Genomic DNA, 15987 nt, shown 5'->3' on the forward strand with positions numbered 1-15987 from the left:
AGGGGCAGGGAGGGGCTTACCTTCACCAGGATCTTGCCCTTGAGCATCTGCGGAGAAGGAAGCATGGTGGCATCCTCACCGCTCACTGATGACAAGTCCAGCTTATCCCCAAGAATATCCGTCAGATACTGAGCCATCTTCTTTTGTTGGATAACACTGCAGTGGTTCTCAATGGACAGGATCACTGGGTACCTGTGGCCCCAAGGTGGAAGGAGCGGAGTAAGCCAGGGGAGGGCTAGGCCCCCAAATGTGTAAGACCTCAAGTCACCTGCACCAGTGAATGAAAAGAGATCTTCACCAGCAGCCAAGATAGATGGAACTGACAGCCACTCTGAGAAGGGGCCCATCGATGGCTTTGAAAAGCAACTGCGTGGGTGGGAAAGGATCTGGGAGATGTTAGGGACAGGTTAAAAAGGCATGCAATTCATAGCCCAATAAGAAAAAACAAAGGCAATTAGAAACTCCAGGAAAACAAAAGGAAACATGCAAGCAAGTCAGCCAGTCATGGTTTAAAAATAATGTGAAGTAAACAGGTGCAATATGGAACAATGACTAGACTGAGAAAAATAATCTCGTTGACCTAGATACTGGAGACACTGTCCTGTGAATGGCTCTGGGGTCCCAACATCGGCCCCATAAGAAAAGTAGACATAAGCCTGGCACATTCCATCTGGTAGAACATTGTTATCACCTTCATAGTGCAGAATAGGGAGTATAGCATGGGCATTTTCATTACACATTCCTCAGTTGTTTGATTTATTTATTAATTTTTTTAACGTTTATTTATTTTTGAGAGAGGAGAGAGAACGTGAGTAGAAGAGGGGCAGAGAGAGAGGGAGACAGAGGATCCAAAGTGGGCTCTGTGCGCAGAAAGCCCGACATGGGGCTTGAACCCACGAACCGTGAGATCATGACCCGAGCCAAAGTTGGACTTAACCGACTGGCCACCCAGGTGCCCCTGTTTGATTTATTTTTTTAACCGTGTGCACATTTTACTTGGATTTTTGTAGAAAGGCAACATGATCCTTTTAGAAAATGTAGGTGACCCAGACCTAGATGGCATGAATCAGAGCAAGAGATGGGCGAGTCCTGTGGTGCAGAGAGGACAAACAGGACTTGGCGGGAAGGTATTCTCCCTACTTCCCAGGCAAGGGACTGAAGCCTGTGGCACAAGGGCCTAGGGAAGAACCCTATGTCTGCAAAGATTATGCTGGCACATGAGAGGCAAGCCCCGTCCTGAGACCCTAGCACGTCCCTGGGTCCTTGGCAGCTACAGGACATCTGTCTGCCTCAGCCCCCCTACCCTGAGATGCCTCTCTCACCTGCAAGTCTAGGCACCAGGCCACCACTCCTCACTCCCACTCCCTCCTGACAGCCCGAGACAGAGCTCGGGCAAGCTCTTTCAGGAGGGGCCCCTCTATTTCTATGTCCTCAATCTGGCTTCTCTTCCCCTCCCTCATTAAATTAGCTCTTTTCTTACCTCTGAGCCTTGTTTAACCAGGACTTGAAGGTGACTGGGGTGTGGGGGGGGGGGGGCAGGGGAGCGGTCTTCTATTTCCAGAAACTAAATAGGATTCTGTTCAACGGTGTCTGTAGCTACAGCTGAGTGACAGCAAATTGAGTTTGGACACAGAGTAGCTTCTCGGGGGTAATTAGTGCCAGAGCCACCACGGCTGAGGGCGGCTGACAGCAGGGGTCGCCAAGTGTGTGTGGACGGGGGCTGCTCGCACACGCACCCTGCTCAGCCAATCCGCTGTCGGTTCCTGCGCCCGCTGCCCTCCCTCTCCCCGGAGCTGCAGCTCCACTCCCTTCCCTGACCCTCAGCCTCAACGAGGGACCCCCAGATCAGCCCCTTGGCCTCTGCAAACACTGCCCCCAAGAAAGCATGTGGGGGAGTAGCAGGAAGGGCTGCACGAGCCCCTCCCCCACCCCCGCCCCCGTCCCAGCCACTCACTCATTCTTGACGAAAGCATATTTGTTGATGGTCTCGATGACATCTTTGAAGAGAATCTTGGAGGTCAGAGTGTAGCCATGGTGCACAATGGGCTCCCCGTCGGGCCCGTCCCAGCAGTCCACTGCGGGAAGGCAGACGTCAGTCAGCTCCAGGAGCTTGGCCGCCGATGCCCAGAGACCCGCGGCTCGCGGACTGACTGGGGTCAGTCCTCTTGCTCAGCAACTAACACCAGGAGAGGCCTATCACAGCCCCTGCCCGGGAAGGAGGGCAGACACCCTGCTCAGAGACCCCCGGAGCCCAAGGCCCCCGGGCCGAGGGGGGCTCGGACTCCCACGGCCCCCGCCGCTCACCCTCCACACAACGGCAGCCGGCCTGCAGGACCCAGGCGTACATGTCCACCCGGGACTGGGACATGAGCTGGTCACCCACGAGGTAGGTGTTGTGGGACGAGGTGATGAAATAGTGGCTCAGTGGCCGCGTCATGTCCTGGTGCACACCGTGGTGCTCTGGGTTGAAGATGTCGCCGGCGGGGCTCCGAGTGTAGTTGGTGAAGCCTGCATGGGGAGCGTGGGAGGGTGCTTAGCGCCTGCGTGCCAGCACCCCCCCCCCCCCCGCCACGGGGCTCATCTCAGGACCGCCCCCCACCCCCGCCACGTGGAACGGTAAACTCTCTGCCCAGGCCACTTGTCCAGGCCCCCAGGTTGCCCATCAGCCCGCCGGGACAGCCGGACCACAGTGATGCCCCGCTCACCGTCAATGCCCAGCACCGCCTTGCTCTTGTTTTCTGGGCAGGGCTCAAACTGCTCGATGATGTCCCGGCAGCTCTCAAGGGTCACCCCCGTCATCTAGGCCAGAGTAGGGGCTTCAGCCCAGGCTAGCCCGTCATTGGCCCCGGGCTAGCCTCAGGCAGCTCCCCCCGCTCCTCCTCCTGCACCACCGCCGCCTCCCAGGCTGCCTCTGATTGTCGCATCAAGACTGCCCACGGTGGGCGTCAGGGGGAGGCTCAGGCGCCTGCAGGGTGCTTCCTTGACTGGGAGGCACACCGGCTACACTCAGTGTCGTGAGACTTGGGACTCAGTGGCCAGAGGACTACTGGTGGATCACATGGCTTTGGAAGAGCTGTGTCGGACAGGATCCTTGATGCAGGGGAGGGGTCTTTGGTCCCATCAGCTGGCCCACCCCTCATTCCCACCGTGTCGGGGTCTCAAGAGCTGCAGACCAGGGCAGGCCTGGCAGGGAGCCCTATGTGTGAGAAGGTGCAGGAGAACCGGTCCCACCTTGGAGGAGCCCCAGGGGCACAGGGAGCCTCCCCTACCTGGCTCCCCCTGCTGCCTAACCCACATCCATCTCGGGAAAGCTGCACACGGAAGCCGAGCCCAAGCGGCCCTGGGCATCGATGCCGCCCCCCACCCCCGCCACCCTGCCCTGGTCGGAGGCTGAGTGGTCTCCCAGGGCCCTGCCATGCAGCCCAGGCCGGGAGCCCTCAGTTCCCGGAAGCAAGTTCACCAGCAGGGCTTCTAGGAAGTCCCGTGTAGGCAGGGGTGGGGGAGGGATATCAGATGATAGCGGGGAAGCGGGGCAAATAGGGTCAGAGCCCAGAGTAGTTGTGGACCTTGGGAGGCCCAGAGTCTGGGGGCTGGGTCCGGGCTCAAACCACCCACCTGGTGGACAGCTTTGGCCCCAGATATAGGGAAAAGCTTCTGGAAAGCTTAGGGCAAAGGGTAGGGAATAATGAGTCAGTACTGCCCTTCCCAGACAGGGCCACTTTCCCACCCTCCACCCCCACGTACACCGGCAACAGGGACAGAGAACCTGCGGCCTCATCCCAATGCTGCCCACAGTGGCTGGGCTGGGAGTGAGTTGCCCGGGGCATCAGCATCCAGCCAGGCTGGTGCCAGCCTCTCCTGCCTGGGTCAGACCCCAGGGCTTCCCCTAGGAGGACAGGAGAGGAGGCAGGCACACTTCCACGCGGATGGAACCCCAGCAAACTGTGTGAGTAGCGGGGAGGGGTCCTGGGAGCACAGCCCCGAGGACGGCCACATGGGGTAAGGTGGGGCAGACACCAACCCAGGACAGTCGGGGCGTGGGGTGGGGGGTGGAGATCCTGGGTAGATACGTGTAGACCCAGCCTGGGTGCCACAGCTGCTCCAGCCACCCAGCCCCCGGCCCTGCCCAGCAGCCTCTGCCCATGGCCTCTAACCTAAGGCTGACTGCCCCTCCCACTCTCTGCCCCAAACTGGGTCCCTGAGGATCCCAGGAAGTTATAAGTGTGGACGCTGGTCCTCACGGCCGCCTCCCACCAACCCTTAGGGTGGGAGATATACACTGCCTGGGCCCCACCACGGGGACACTCTTTCCTCAGGGGACACTGGCCTTCCCCTCTCCCACTATGGATTTCCAGCCTCCTGCCTGCCACAGCAGGTGACACCCAGCCCCTGCCTGGGCCAAGGTTGAGGGGCCCACATCCCTGAGCCTCCGGACACTGGGCCCCCAGTCAGCAGGGCAGTGCCCAGGAAGCAGCAGGCCTCTTGGTATAGACAAGAAGGCCTAGAGTCAAGAGAAATGGGTGGGTAGCCCCCCTGGCACTTGGAGGCATCTGGGCATCTGCTGGACAAATGGGTCAAAGGTAGTGGTAACGGGCCTGGGGCTCAGGGGGTACAAGCTAGTCAGACCCGTGGCTGGAACAGGTGGGAAGGTTGGGTCATGGAACCCCAGTTCTATGAGGTGCTCCATGCTGAAGGTGCTGTGGTCAAGTGCAGGGTCCCTTGAGGAGGCTCAGGGTATCTGTGGTCATGGCTGAGCCGCTCAGAGGCCCACCGAGGAGCCACCCACTCAGGGCCGCCATGGGACACACCCTGAAATATGCTGGGATGGCCCATGGTGGGAATCAAAGCAGGTTCACTAAGTGGAGGCAGGTTTGAGGACCCTGAGGGTCAGGCTGTGGCCCATCCTTCCAGACTGAAGGATTCTCAGTCACAGTGAACTGGTTCAAGTGTCCTGGGAGCCAAAGGTGAGGCCATATACGCCAGGACCCTGCTCCTGCCGTCGTGCCCTCACCTTTTGCTCCACCTCCAGGAAGCGCTGGAGGTCAGCGGCGTCCAGGTAGTCCTTGTGGTCGCTGTAGGTCAGCATGAGCAGATAGAGGTCCCGGCGGGTGGACATCATCTTGTAGAAGGCACAGAACTCCTCAAAGCTCAGCGTACCCTGGTGGTCATCTGTGTCTGCCTCCTGCAAGCCAAAGCCTCTGGGTCCCCCAATGTCCCACCCCGATAGCTCCCTGGGATCCTTGCAGCAGTGAATTTACCGGGATCTCGCTCCAACTCTCCCACCAAGAAGCCACTGAGTGATCCTTTCACACAGATCTGACCCTGCCCTCCCAGTCCCAGTCTTTCATGGTCAACTTGCACCTACACCTGGCACAGTCACCCCACATTGAGAGCCAACATCCAACATTGGAGTCAAAACCCCACTATGGGAGTTAATGCCCCTCCTGGGAACCAACACTCTAAACTGGGAGCCAACACCCTACCCTGGAGCCAACACCCCACATTGGAGCCAACACCCCACTCTGGGAGCCTACACCCTACATTGGAGCTAACACCTTACCCTAGAGTCAACACCCCACCCTGGAGCCAACATCTCACCTGGGAGTCAACACTCTACCCTGAGATCCAACACCCTATTCAGGAAGCCAACATCCCATCCTGGGGGTCAACACCTCACTTTGGAATCAATACGGCACTCTGGGAGCTGACACCCCACCCTGGAGTTAATGCCCACCCTGGGCTGTGAGCCTGTAATTACAATTGCTGCCCATTGATTAGAAAAGCACAAGGCCCCAAGGTGCACAAGAGTGTCCAGGCTTCAGTCTCCACAGCAGAGATGAGAGGACCTGGCCACTGTCTTTCTCTTGCGGACAGGGCAGCTCACACGACTCCTGCAGGAACCGCCGGGGGCAAACCCACCGTGACCCCAGTGAGACCATGAACTTCTTCATGAACCCACTTACTCAGGGAGCATCTACTGAAGTGTCAGACCCTGGGAACACCAAACGCCAAGGCCAGGGACAGACACAGAGGACAAGGGCACCCAGCGACTAGAGGCCAGGCTGCCCAGAGGAGCCTGAGGTGCCCTGGGGCCACGGTGATCCCTGGGAATGGACAAGAAAGGTCCCGTAGAAGGTGCTGATCCAGAGCCCCAGTTCTTAGGGCTGGTGGGGTGGGGGTGGGGTGTGAGAAGGACCTGTCTGGGTTGGCTGCACAGCAGGCATTGGCATTGGGTCAGCACCATGGACAGCAGCACTTCCGGCTCTGAGCGCCATCTGGAGTCTTTCCTTATGTGGTGACACAATCCGGGGTGGCTGGGGGGTGGGTGCCACGTCCCTGAGGCCCTCTCTGAACCAGAAGCATCACCAGAGAATCAAGTGGCCACAGCCACCCCCATGTCCCTGTCCCCAGGCAGAGTACTGCTCTTGGGAAGGCCAGTCCTGGCTCGGCACTGAAGTGGACACCCAGCAAGATCCCAGCATCCCACCCCAGGACCCCAGCGTCTGTGCCAAGGCTGGGACAGGACCAGAGCCCAGAGCCACATGCGCAGGGGCCCAGAAGACACCAGACAAAGACCTCATTGTGCCTGGAGCTCGGTTTGAGGACAGCCGTGGGTCTGAGAGCCGGCAGGCTCAGCCAGGCTCTGGCTGCAGGCTCTGGCTCACACTGCAGACCAAAGGACCCCCCTGGGACAGAGCCAGGCCAGCAGCCCTCCCCAGGGTGTGGCTGGAGCCAGGCAGAGATTCCCAGTGTGTCGAGTGTCCAGCCCGCAGGGTGATTTGGCCTCCCCCCATCCCCAAGTTCTGTGCTGGGCGGTCCGGCCAGGAGCCCAGGGCGGGGTGGCTGCCTGCTCTCTGTCCAGCTGCCAGCCCGCGGGGTGAATGAGAATATTTTATGAGGATGAAGCCCTCGGGAAACCCTTAAGGACAGACCCGGCCTCTGAGCCCCAGAATTGCCTCCCGATGTAATTCCTCGGCCCCTCTTTCCACAGACCGTGACCGCAGCAGGTGAAGGCACGCTCGGCTGGGCCTGCACTCCACTGTTATCTCAGACTTGAAACTATGTTCAAGGCGCTCTTTACCCACCACACAGATCTTTCCTTTGATTAGGCACTTCCGGGTGGTGGAAACAATACAGAGACTCCTCGACCACCGGACTGATGCTAATTATCAGAGCTGCTCTGCCTGGCTGGAGGCCAGCCCTCCTTCTCTGGGGTCCAGAGCCCCGCAAGGTCGGCCGCAAAGATGGCCAGGGAGGCCCAGGCACTCAGGGACTACCGTGGACAAGGCTGCTGGGGTCTGAGCTACCCAGGGCCTGGGGTCCCCAGCTCTAGGCCAACATCAGTCTCCCACCCCTGTTGCTCACTCCCCCTCCAGAGCCAGCCCGGAGTCCGCCCCACCTGCAGGCCCCACAGATAGGCCGCAGGGTCTGTCCCCACTGCTCTGGGATTCCTCAAGGGGATCTGGTTGGAGCCCAGACACAGCCAGGCCGAGGGCTGGTCAGAGGGCTCTGTGGGGAGCCCCTGTGCCCAGAGAGCACGTGAGAGGCCCAGTGTCCCTAGAAGAGGGGCAGGTGGGCATGGGCTCCCCAGAGCTCCCAGCGTGGTGCATCTTCAAGCCAGGACTTTGCACTGGACCTTTCTGTGCACGCTCACCCCATTCTGTAAGGGTACACTCCTCTCCTCCCACCTCACCGGCCAAGCTGGACCCCAAGTTCTAAGCCAGCCTATTGCCTGGCCCCTGACAGCCTCTCCATTCTGGAAGGGCCTCTCAGCCCAGAGCTGTCCCTGGAGGTAGGGTAGGCAGGGTACAGGTAGGGGGCTGATCTTCAGGCCTGAGCCATCTGACAGCTCCTCACTGCCCGGGCAGGGGCCCTGTGAGCCCCCCTAGTCCCTGACCAGCAGCCCGAGAGCATCCCACTCGCCCCTTCATTCATGCACAGACCCTTGTGCTCTGAGCTGCGGGGTCCCCACCCCCGCTCTGGCCAAGAACCACCAGCTGTCTATGGTGAGAGCACAAGTGAAGCCACCGGGGGCCGTGCCTGGTGGAACAGCTGGCTCTGTGCGTGCGTGTGTGTGTGTGTGTGTGTGTGTGTGCCCGTGTGAGAGAGACAGAGAGAGACAGAGAGAGAGAGCGCCCTCCTCCTGGGTCTGCTTGCCCATCAACTCCACAAACCGGGACCCAATGATGCCACCTTTCCTCCCCGCTGCTCCAGCAGGAGTTCCGGAAAGAGAGAAACTAATTACAGACAATAAAGGCCGCCTCCCAGCTGACAGATGCATTTTCATAACTTCTAACACCGGGGTGGTTGCAACCGGGAGGCTGCAGGGGGCGGGGAGCCAGAGCTGAGGCTGCAACACGGGCCAGTGTGCACCCTGGACCCCGCCAGGCCGGTGTGCCTCATCAAGGCTGGGGAGTCGGTGGGGGGAGTGGAGGAAAGGGGGTGCAGCCTCCTTTGGGTGGTTTCCCTCAGGGACCCACACCTGCCCCAAATACCTAGGCTGCCAGGGAGGGCCCCGCACAGCTGCAGAGAGAGAGGCGGCCACTTGGGGCATCTCAGCAGACGCAGGGCGCAGGGCGAGGGGCAAGCCGCTTCCTCGCCTCCCGCTGACTGTGGGCCCAGAGGCCCCGCCCAGGACTTCCCGCCGCTCGGGCAGGGCCCCTCCTCTCCGGACGCAGCCTCAGCCCCACAGAGCCTGTGCCCGGGGTGCCCGAGGCAGGGGACCCCACCTGGAACATCTGCTTCACCCTCTGCCGGGGCAAGTTCACGTTCAGCTTGTGCAGCAGCTGCAGAACCTCGCCGATGCTCAGGCTGCCGTCCCCGTTCTTGTCCGCCTCGTCGAATGTCTGCTTCAGCCACTTTAGGGCCGAGTCAGGGACAAACACGGGTCCAGCAGGCCCAGCGCGCCCTCCCCTCCCCTCCCCTCCCCTCCCCTCCCCTCCCCCAAACATGTGACCCGGCAGGGGCGGGAGAGCCCCACCCAGGGACCCGCCCCCCGAGACCAAGGATATTGGTCCCTAGTGCGCTGGCGCCGGGCCAGGCTGTCCTCGTCGCTGATGCCGGCCATGAGGTAGCGCAGGCCGGTGACCCAGGTGCGCGCCTCGTCCCCGCTGGGCGAGACCAGGTCCAGCGACTCACGGTGGCTGCCGTGATAGATGCTGAAGCAGCAGTTGGGGTCGAAGCTGCCGTCTGGGTAGCGCTGGAAGATCTCGGACTGCCGCCCTTCACTCACCTCCTGGATGGAGTCGATGGAGACTGCGGGCAGGCAGGGGCGGCCGCCGGTCACAGCCTGTCCCCAGGGGCTGGCGCCGCTGCCCGCCGCAGCAGCTTGCCCCGCTCGGCCCGCGAGAGACAAGGCCGGTCCCCTTGTGGGTCCCCTTCCCATCTGAGGCTGGGGGAGCCGGGGAAGGGGTGTTTCAAGGGACCGTCAGGGTGGGGAAAAGAAAAAGTACACATGTGCTGAGGCTGGGGAGCCCACCCCTCCCTGCTCTGCTCTGACCCTGAGGGCTGCTCCCCACTCCCCCGGGGTGTGAGAAAGGCTCGTGCTCTCGGGGGCAGCCCCCTCCCCCTAGTTAGCAACCCCAGGCGCGTGGCTTCTGCACTAGCCGAGGCTGCAGGGTGAGGGAGCCCAGACAGGCCAATTCTGTCCGTCAGGCTCCAGCCAGCTCGCGTCTCCACTCTGACAGGGCGACTGGCCCGATCCCGCGCCGCCTCCCTAGGAGGCTCTGGCTCCAGCAGGCCGCGGGGCCAGGGGTGCGGCGGGGTCCTGCCCGGCGGGCACCAGCTCCGGGTCCACCAAGGATTTCATTACTGGCCACAGCACCCGGGGCTCCACGGGGCCTCCGTTCCAAAGCTGAATTACCGCGAGTAGACGAGTTCTCAGGTCTGTTCCTGCACAGGCGGCAGGGCCCCTCCCAGCCGTGCAGGGCACAGGCATCCCCTCTGGGAGCCCGGCCCCCTGGGCTGGGCCCCGACCACCGCACCCTCCTGCCAGCTCTCACCACCTCCCAACACCACCCGCCCATCTCCTGCAGCCCTGCCCGGCGGGCTCCGTGCCCCTCTGGGAGCTATCCTGGGCAGGGCAGTGATGGTGGGGAGACTCGTGCCCTTCTGGGAGTTATCCTGGGCAGAGCTGTGATGGAGGGGGGACTTCGTCCGTGCAGTGTGGGGGGGTGTCCCTCCTGTCCTCTGCTCCCACCCCCTGAGCTCCCGGGAGTACAGAGCCCGCCTACAGGGCGGGGGGCCTGCCCACCTCTCTTCTCCAGTTCCCTGCATGCGTGCGTGTGCATGGCAGGGGCGGGGGTCCCGGGCCCTAGACTAGGGGGTGCTGGCAGAGGACAGCTGCCCCCCATTCCTCCCTCCTCGGGATCCTCCAAAGCTAGAGTCAGGTCTGAGTACTGCACACGGCCTCCCCCAGTCCCGACCTGCCCACCCCTGCCTTATCACCTGCTCCCACACGATGCCCAGTACGGGGAGCAGTGCCAGGCCCAGAGGAGGGGCCCCATCTGAGCATCATGGGCCCAGAGGGCAGCCCCAAGCACCACCACCCCCCCACCACCACCACCAGGATGCCTCCCAGGGGCTCCTCGCCAAGGCTCCCAGGCCCCATGGCGGCAGCTGTGCCCTTGGCAACTGCGGGGCTGAGGCCCTGCCCTGGTGCAGCTGGGTCTCTCCGGGCCTGGGAGGACCCTGACATTTTCCCTCCTGCCTCCAGCCTGGTCCCTGACAGGCCCTGCTCCGACATCCACCTCGCCCTTCCACCCCTGCAAGAACCCTCCAGCCCAGGCCCCCTCCTGCCCCGGGTGGCCCCGCAGCCCCCACGCCCCATGCCAGTCCTCATGCCCCAGGTCGCCTGAGCTAACATGTGGCACTGAAGCCCTGCCCTCCATGTGCCCCGCAAGGGTCTCTCTCTCTGTTTACGGCAGGTCTAGACCCGGCTACCCTGAAGGAAGGGCCTTTTTTTTGCTCCTCAGACCATCCCAGATGGGCTCTCGGTCCCCACAGTCCTACAGGTCCTGAAGGGCATGGGGCCCTGATCCCTCTGCGCCTGACGCCCAGAGATCACCTCGAAACTGTAAGGCCAACCAGATGCCTGTGTCGGGCCCGGAGGCCCCCGGAGACTTCCCCAGCTGCCTCGTGGCCGCCCGCTCCCCCCCAGGGCAGCTCCCAGCTCCGCCCCCCAGGGCAGCCCGCTTCCCCCAAGGCAGCCCCCAGCTCCCCCCGCCCCCAAGGCCGCCTGCTCACTCTTGGCCTTCTCGTTCTTGCGCGAGGGGCGCCAGCGGATGCAGGAGCGATGCTCGTCCAGGAAGTAGAAGCGGACCAGGCCCTTGGAGCTGCCGCGGAGCTTCACCATCTGTGTCCCCGCCTGCATGGCGCTCATGCATCTCTCCACTGGGCGTCATGGACACGGCGGGCAGAAGACAACCGACACAAAGACAGACGGGGCGCCGTGAGAGCCGGGCCAGCCCTACCGCCCACCACCCCGTGCACAAGGGGTGCGGAGACCGTCCGCCCGCCCGCCGGCCCTCCGCGGGGGCGGGTTCATACCCCCAGGCGCTGGCCCGGGCCACAGGCCCAAGCTCAGAAACAGACCGAGCCACCCAGCCCCGGCCACGGCCACCCTCCCCGACTGCCCCGGGCCAGGCGGGGTCCCAGGCAGGACCCCGTTCCTCTGCAGCTTGGTTTCGCTTCACTCCAACCACCGTGTCCATCCCAGCCCCAGTGACTGCCGTGACCTGCCCCAATGCCTATGACACACGAGGGGCTGTGGTGGCTGAGGCCACGCTCAGGAGCTGCCGTGCAGCAGGGCCTCTGTGGGTGGCCAGGCCGTGGTCTAACCTGGGAGCCTGCACCTGCTTCCCGTGCCACTGGGGAAAGCCGCCCTCCTCCTCCTCCCTGCAGGAAGGGTGAGGGTCTGTCCCTAGAGGCCACAGAGCGGGGCCCTGGGAGGTCAAGGCAGCACCAGGCTTCAGCTCCAGAACACAAACCCTCCTCCCAGCACCCCTCCCCGCCCTCCCTTCCCCTCTTCTGTCCACTTGGCCTCCTGCTGCAGCTCTCATGTCTCCCAGGTCCTGAGGGGAGGGGGTTCCAGCCAGGCCAGCAGCCCCCCAGGGCTGGAGAGGCTGCAGGCTCTGGGGCTCCAGGCCGGGGATGGGTCAGCCCCGGCCCCCGGGCCCTTCACACCTACTTACAGAAAGCCCAGGACTGCTGCAGCGTCGATAATTCAACCCCACATGACCCCCCCACTAAGGGACCCCCTGGAGGCAATGCCACCCGAGGAGACCAGCCAGTGGGACTCCTCACACGCCAGGGTGGTGGTGGGAGGGCCCACAGGGAGGCTGAGCTCCACAGAGACACCGAGCGATGAGGACACAGGTGAGGCTGCTGGTGCACAGGTAGCAAGAGGGGAGAGATAAAGCAGGACGGGGGAGAGGGGCGGGCGCAGAGGCCAGAACAGGTTCCAGAAGGGGCACCCAGACCAGGCCCCGGGGGCGCGGGACACAGTCCCACGCGGGGCCTTCCGTGGGCCGACCCAGCCAGAACAGACACAACCTTCTCATCACCAGCCGGGCAGGCCTCCACCCCACCCCTGTCTCACACCAGTGAGGGGCATTCTGCCCCCCTCTAGGCGCGGTCTCGTCCCTCACCAGCACGCTAGCCCCAGCCCATCCCGGCTGAAGGTGCCACCCCCACCCCTGCAAAGTGCCAGGGACCCCTCAGCGAAAGTTTTATAGCCACCTGAGTGCCCAGCCAGCATGCCCACCACAGCCCTGCCCCTGATCCCCGAACCCCCACCACCCCTCCCCCGCTGCCTGCCTGGCGCCCTGGGGTCAGACAGGTGGGCCGGGGGTGCAGCGGGAGCCCCATGACCCCCAGAGGGAGACCCGAGGGGCAGGAGGTCATAGGTTTGCTTTGGAGGAGGGGGGCCTTTTGCACTCCCAGAAGCAGCCCCCACCCTCCTGGCCCCTGTGGCTCTGAGGCGGGGCTCCCGCCGAGGAGGGCCAGGCCTGCCCCCTTACCTAGCGGGCCGAGCTGCCACGGCGGGGACACGGCCACGCTCGCTCCGACCCAGAGGAGGGCCTCTGCCAGGCAGGCCACTGTTCCCCCGGTCCGGCTGGGGGTAGACAGCCAGGGGACAGACATGCTAGGACGATGGCCAGGGGTGGCTCACAGAGGCCAAAGGACGCCCGCGTCCCCCACCCCGCCTCAGCAGCAGGTCAGGCAATGGCGGGTGGCACAGGGGCTCCACGGGCCCTCCTTCTCTCTTCCTCCTCTTCCTCCTCCTGCTTAGAGCCTTGCGAGGCCCCCGCGGGGCTGCTCCCAGGTCCCTCTGGCATTGGCCCAACCGTCACCTGCCGTCCTAGATGGCCCCCAGGTCAGCCTGCCCATCCGCCAGGGCCACGAAGGGATCCCCAAAGAAGCAGCGTCCCAGAGTCTGAGGGCAGGGCAACTGCAGGGCCTCTGCAAGCCCCGCCCACCCCCTGCCCAATCCCCTGTGCTAATCCAAGCCCGGGTCCAGCCCAGCTGGCCAGAGGATTTAGGCCAAGGGAACTCCCAGCTGGAGACCAGGAGGGCAGCGGGCAGCCCCCACGTCCCGGCTGAGCGACAACAGGCAAGACAGAGAGGCCACCCCAGGACCCAAAGAACACTGCTGTAAGGCCTGGGGTGACGGTCCTCATGGGACCGTCCACTGTCCCCCCACCGCCCTCCCTGCTGCCCCTTCTCTGTCCCAGCCTGAGCCCCAGCATCCCCAGCTCCCAAGCCCACGTCCCTGGTACTTGCCAGGGGCTCTGAGGGGCTCCTGTGGTCCCCGGAGTGGGGGTGAGGGGTGACGGGAGCAGCAGAACCCCACCCTCAGTGTCCAGCCCTCCGTGGGCCGCAACCAGGAGCCGAGCTGGGCGGGCTGCCTGCCCAGGCCTGTCCGGCCCGGGGAGGGCCTGGGACACGGGGGGCCCCTTTCTGCTTCGACTCCTAGCCCTGGAGGGACAGTTGCCGGTCCCCGAGCCTGGGTCCCGTGCTCCCAGACGCCTCATCCTGCTCCGGGCCCCCGGCTGTGCCGCCTCAGCTCCCAAGGACCAGCCCCTGGGGCAGAGCGCTCCGGGAGGCGGCCCACTGCCCTGGGCGCATTCGTCCCCGAGCTCTGCCTCCAGAGGCTGCCCTCCCTTGGCGGGCCCGGCCTGGAGGGGGAGAGCCGGGCCCAGGGAGGACCTGCTTGCACATCTGCTGACCGGACACGAGGCCCACTCACGGCCACACCAGCGAAGGCCCAGACGAGGACAGCCCTTTGGGGCGGGCAGCTCTGGGCACGAGGAGGAGAGCCGGGCAAAGACAGACAGACGGTGGCACGCCCCCCTCTCCCAGGGCGCGAGGCCCGAGGGGCAGAACCCCACCTCACGGACACATCGACCAGCGGCCGCGAGGACTGGCGCCCGGTCCCGAGGACCTCGGAGCCCGTCTGCCGCTGAGCCCCCGAGCCCCTGGTCCCCCGCGTGCCCCCTACGCAGGCATCACTGGGCTGTCACCCTTCCGTCCCCAGCACAGAGGCGACTGGTTGGGGCCTGGGCCACAGAGCTGGGCACAGCCCGGTCCGAGGTCGGAGCCGGGGGGCGCGGGGGGTGGGGAGGCGGCAGGCCATGAGGAGTTAGTGATGGGCGTCCCGGGCTGACCACAGGGAACAGGGCCCCACCTGACCAGAGCCAACGCAGTCGACTCAAAGCCAAATGCCAGAACCCAATTAGGAGCCTTTGCCAGAGCGGCTCCCAGTCAGTCCCCTCAGGAGGCGGCGCTGTGTGGAATCAGGTTAGGAAGCCACCAGCCTCTAGAAAGAGAAAGCGTCCTGGGTCTCCTCCAGGAGACGCGGCTGTGGAGCCCTGACAGCATCTGCGTGTTCGGGGGGCAGCTGGAGCGGGGCAGAGGGACCAGAGCAGGAGGCCGGGAGGCGGGTCCGAGGCTGGCTCCCCAGGCCGCACCTGCCGGTCCTGTGTCACGGCCCCATTCCTTCCGCGGGCCCTCCCTGACGCTGGGGCATCCCCTCCCGCCTCAAAGCCTGCGGCTCTTCAAACCCAGGTTACACCTGGTCACACCTGCGCCTCTTTCCTCCCCCACGCCTGGCCCCTTTCTGGGGGTCTTCTCACCTCCCCCCGGACAAAAGCTCCCTGAGCCGGCCACACCCTGCCATCCTCGGGTCAGGCCCCTGGGCTCTCAGCCCAGATCAATGGTCTCCCGCCATCAGCCAGGGGGGCTCTGGTGCCCTAATCTCCCTGGGTAGGGAGCCCAGGAGGGGGCCCACACTGAGTGGCCCTTCACCCCTGAGTCCTCCTCAGCCAGCCCAGGGTGGTCCTCACTGACCCGGCGGGGGACGGTCCAATCAGTCCAGCCTGATGCAGGGCTTTGCCACCAAAGCCCTTCTGTTGCCCGCAAGACCCTGGTGACCCCCACCTGGGCTCTGACACTCTGACCAGGGTCTGAGGACACCGTGGCGGGGGGGGGCTCCTGACTCTGGGGACACCATGTTGCCCCCACAGTGCCGCTGAGCATGCTGGGTACCTGCAAAGGCCATGCCCCAGGCGATTGCCAAGCTGGGCTTGAACCCGGGACGGGCCCCGAACCCCGATGGCTCAGCCCCCCAAAGCGGGGGTAAGGTTCCTCCCTTCCCACCCTCCCCCACAGGGGCTGAGCCCCAGGCCTCTAAGGGAGGGGCAGCAGAGCCCAGAAGAACCAAGCACAGAGCAGGGGCACCTACCATTGACCAGGTCCCCAAACGCACGAGCCGGACCCCCGTGTCCACAGGTGGTCACCGGAGCCAGCCCCCACCCCCTCCCTCAGGGTCACAGAAGGGAACAGGTCCCAGGACCGGAGAAAACCCCCACCCCAGGGGCTGCGTGGGAGCAGACCCAGGCCAACACCGGGAGGGACAGGAGCCCAGCCCACCCCACCCATGGGCTCACTCCATCCGCACCCAGGACACTCGCCACCACCCCGCCTGGC

At 64.1% G+C, this 15987-nt stretch overlaps 1 protein-coding gene across 1 annotated transcript in view; it reads right to left on the bottom strand.

Moving 5' to 3' along the window:
* Positions 1–13160, bottom strand: part of PLCH2 (phospholipase C eta 2) — a 28363-nt gene extending 15203 nt beyond the window's left edge. Inside the window, exons 1-9 of the mRNA XM_053899089.1 lie at positions 13020–13160; positions 11245–11391; positions 9013–9255; positions 8730–8860; positions 5012–5182; positions 2706–2799; positions 2305–2508; positions 1955–2075; positions 21–192 (exon numbers count right to left, since the gene is read on the bottom strand). Coding sequence (XP_053755064.1) covers positions 21–192; positions 1955–2075; positions 2305–2508; positions 2706–2799; positions 5012–5182; positions 8730–8860; positions 9013–9255; positions 11245–11391; positions 13020–13143 — 1407 coding nt within the window. The 5' untranslated portion in view covers positions 13144–13160. The remainder of the gene's footprint in view (positions 1–20; positions 193–1954; positions 2076–2304; positions 2509–2705; positions 2800–5011; positions 5183–8729; positions 8861–9012; positions 9256–11244; positions 11392–13019) is intronic.
* Positions 13161–15987: the final 2827 nt, after the last annotated feature.

Source organism: Panthera pardus, unplaced genomic scaffold (assembly GCF_024362965.1).
Source record: "Panthera pardus isolate Hobbes unplaced genomic scaffold, ASM2436296v1 HiC_scaffold_11, whole genome shotgun sequence".
NCBI classification, from domain to species: Eukaryota; Metazoa; Chordata; class Mammalia; order Carnivora; family Felidae; genus Panthera; species Panthera pardus.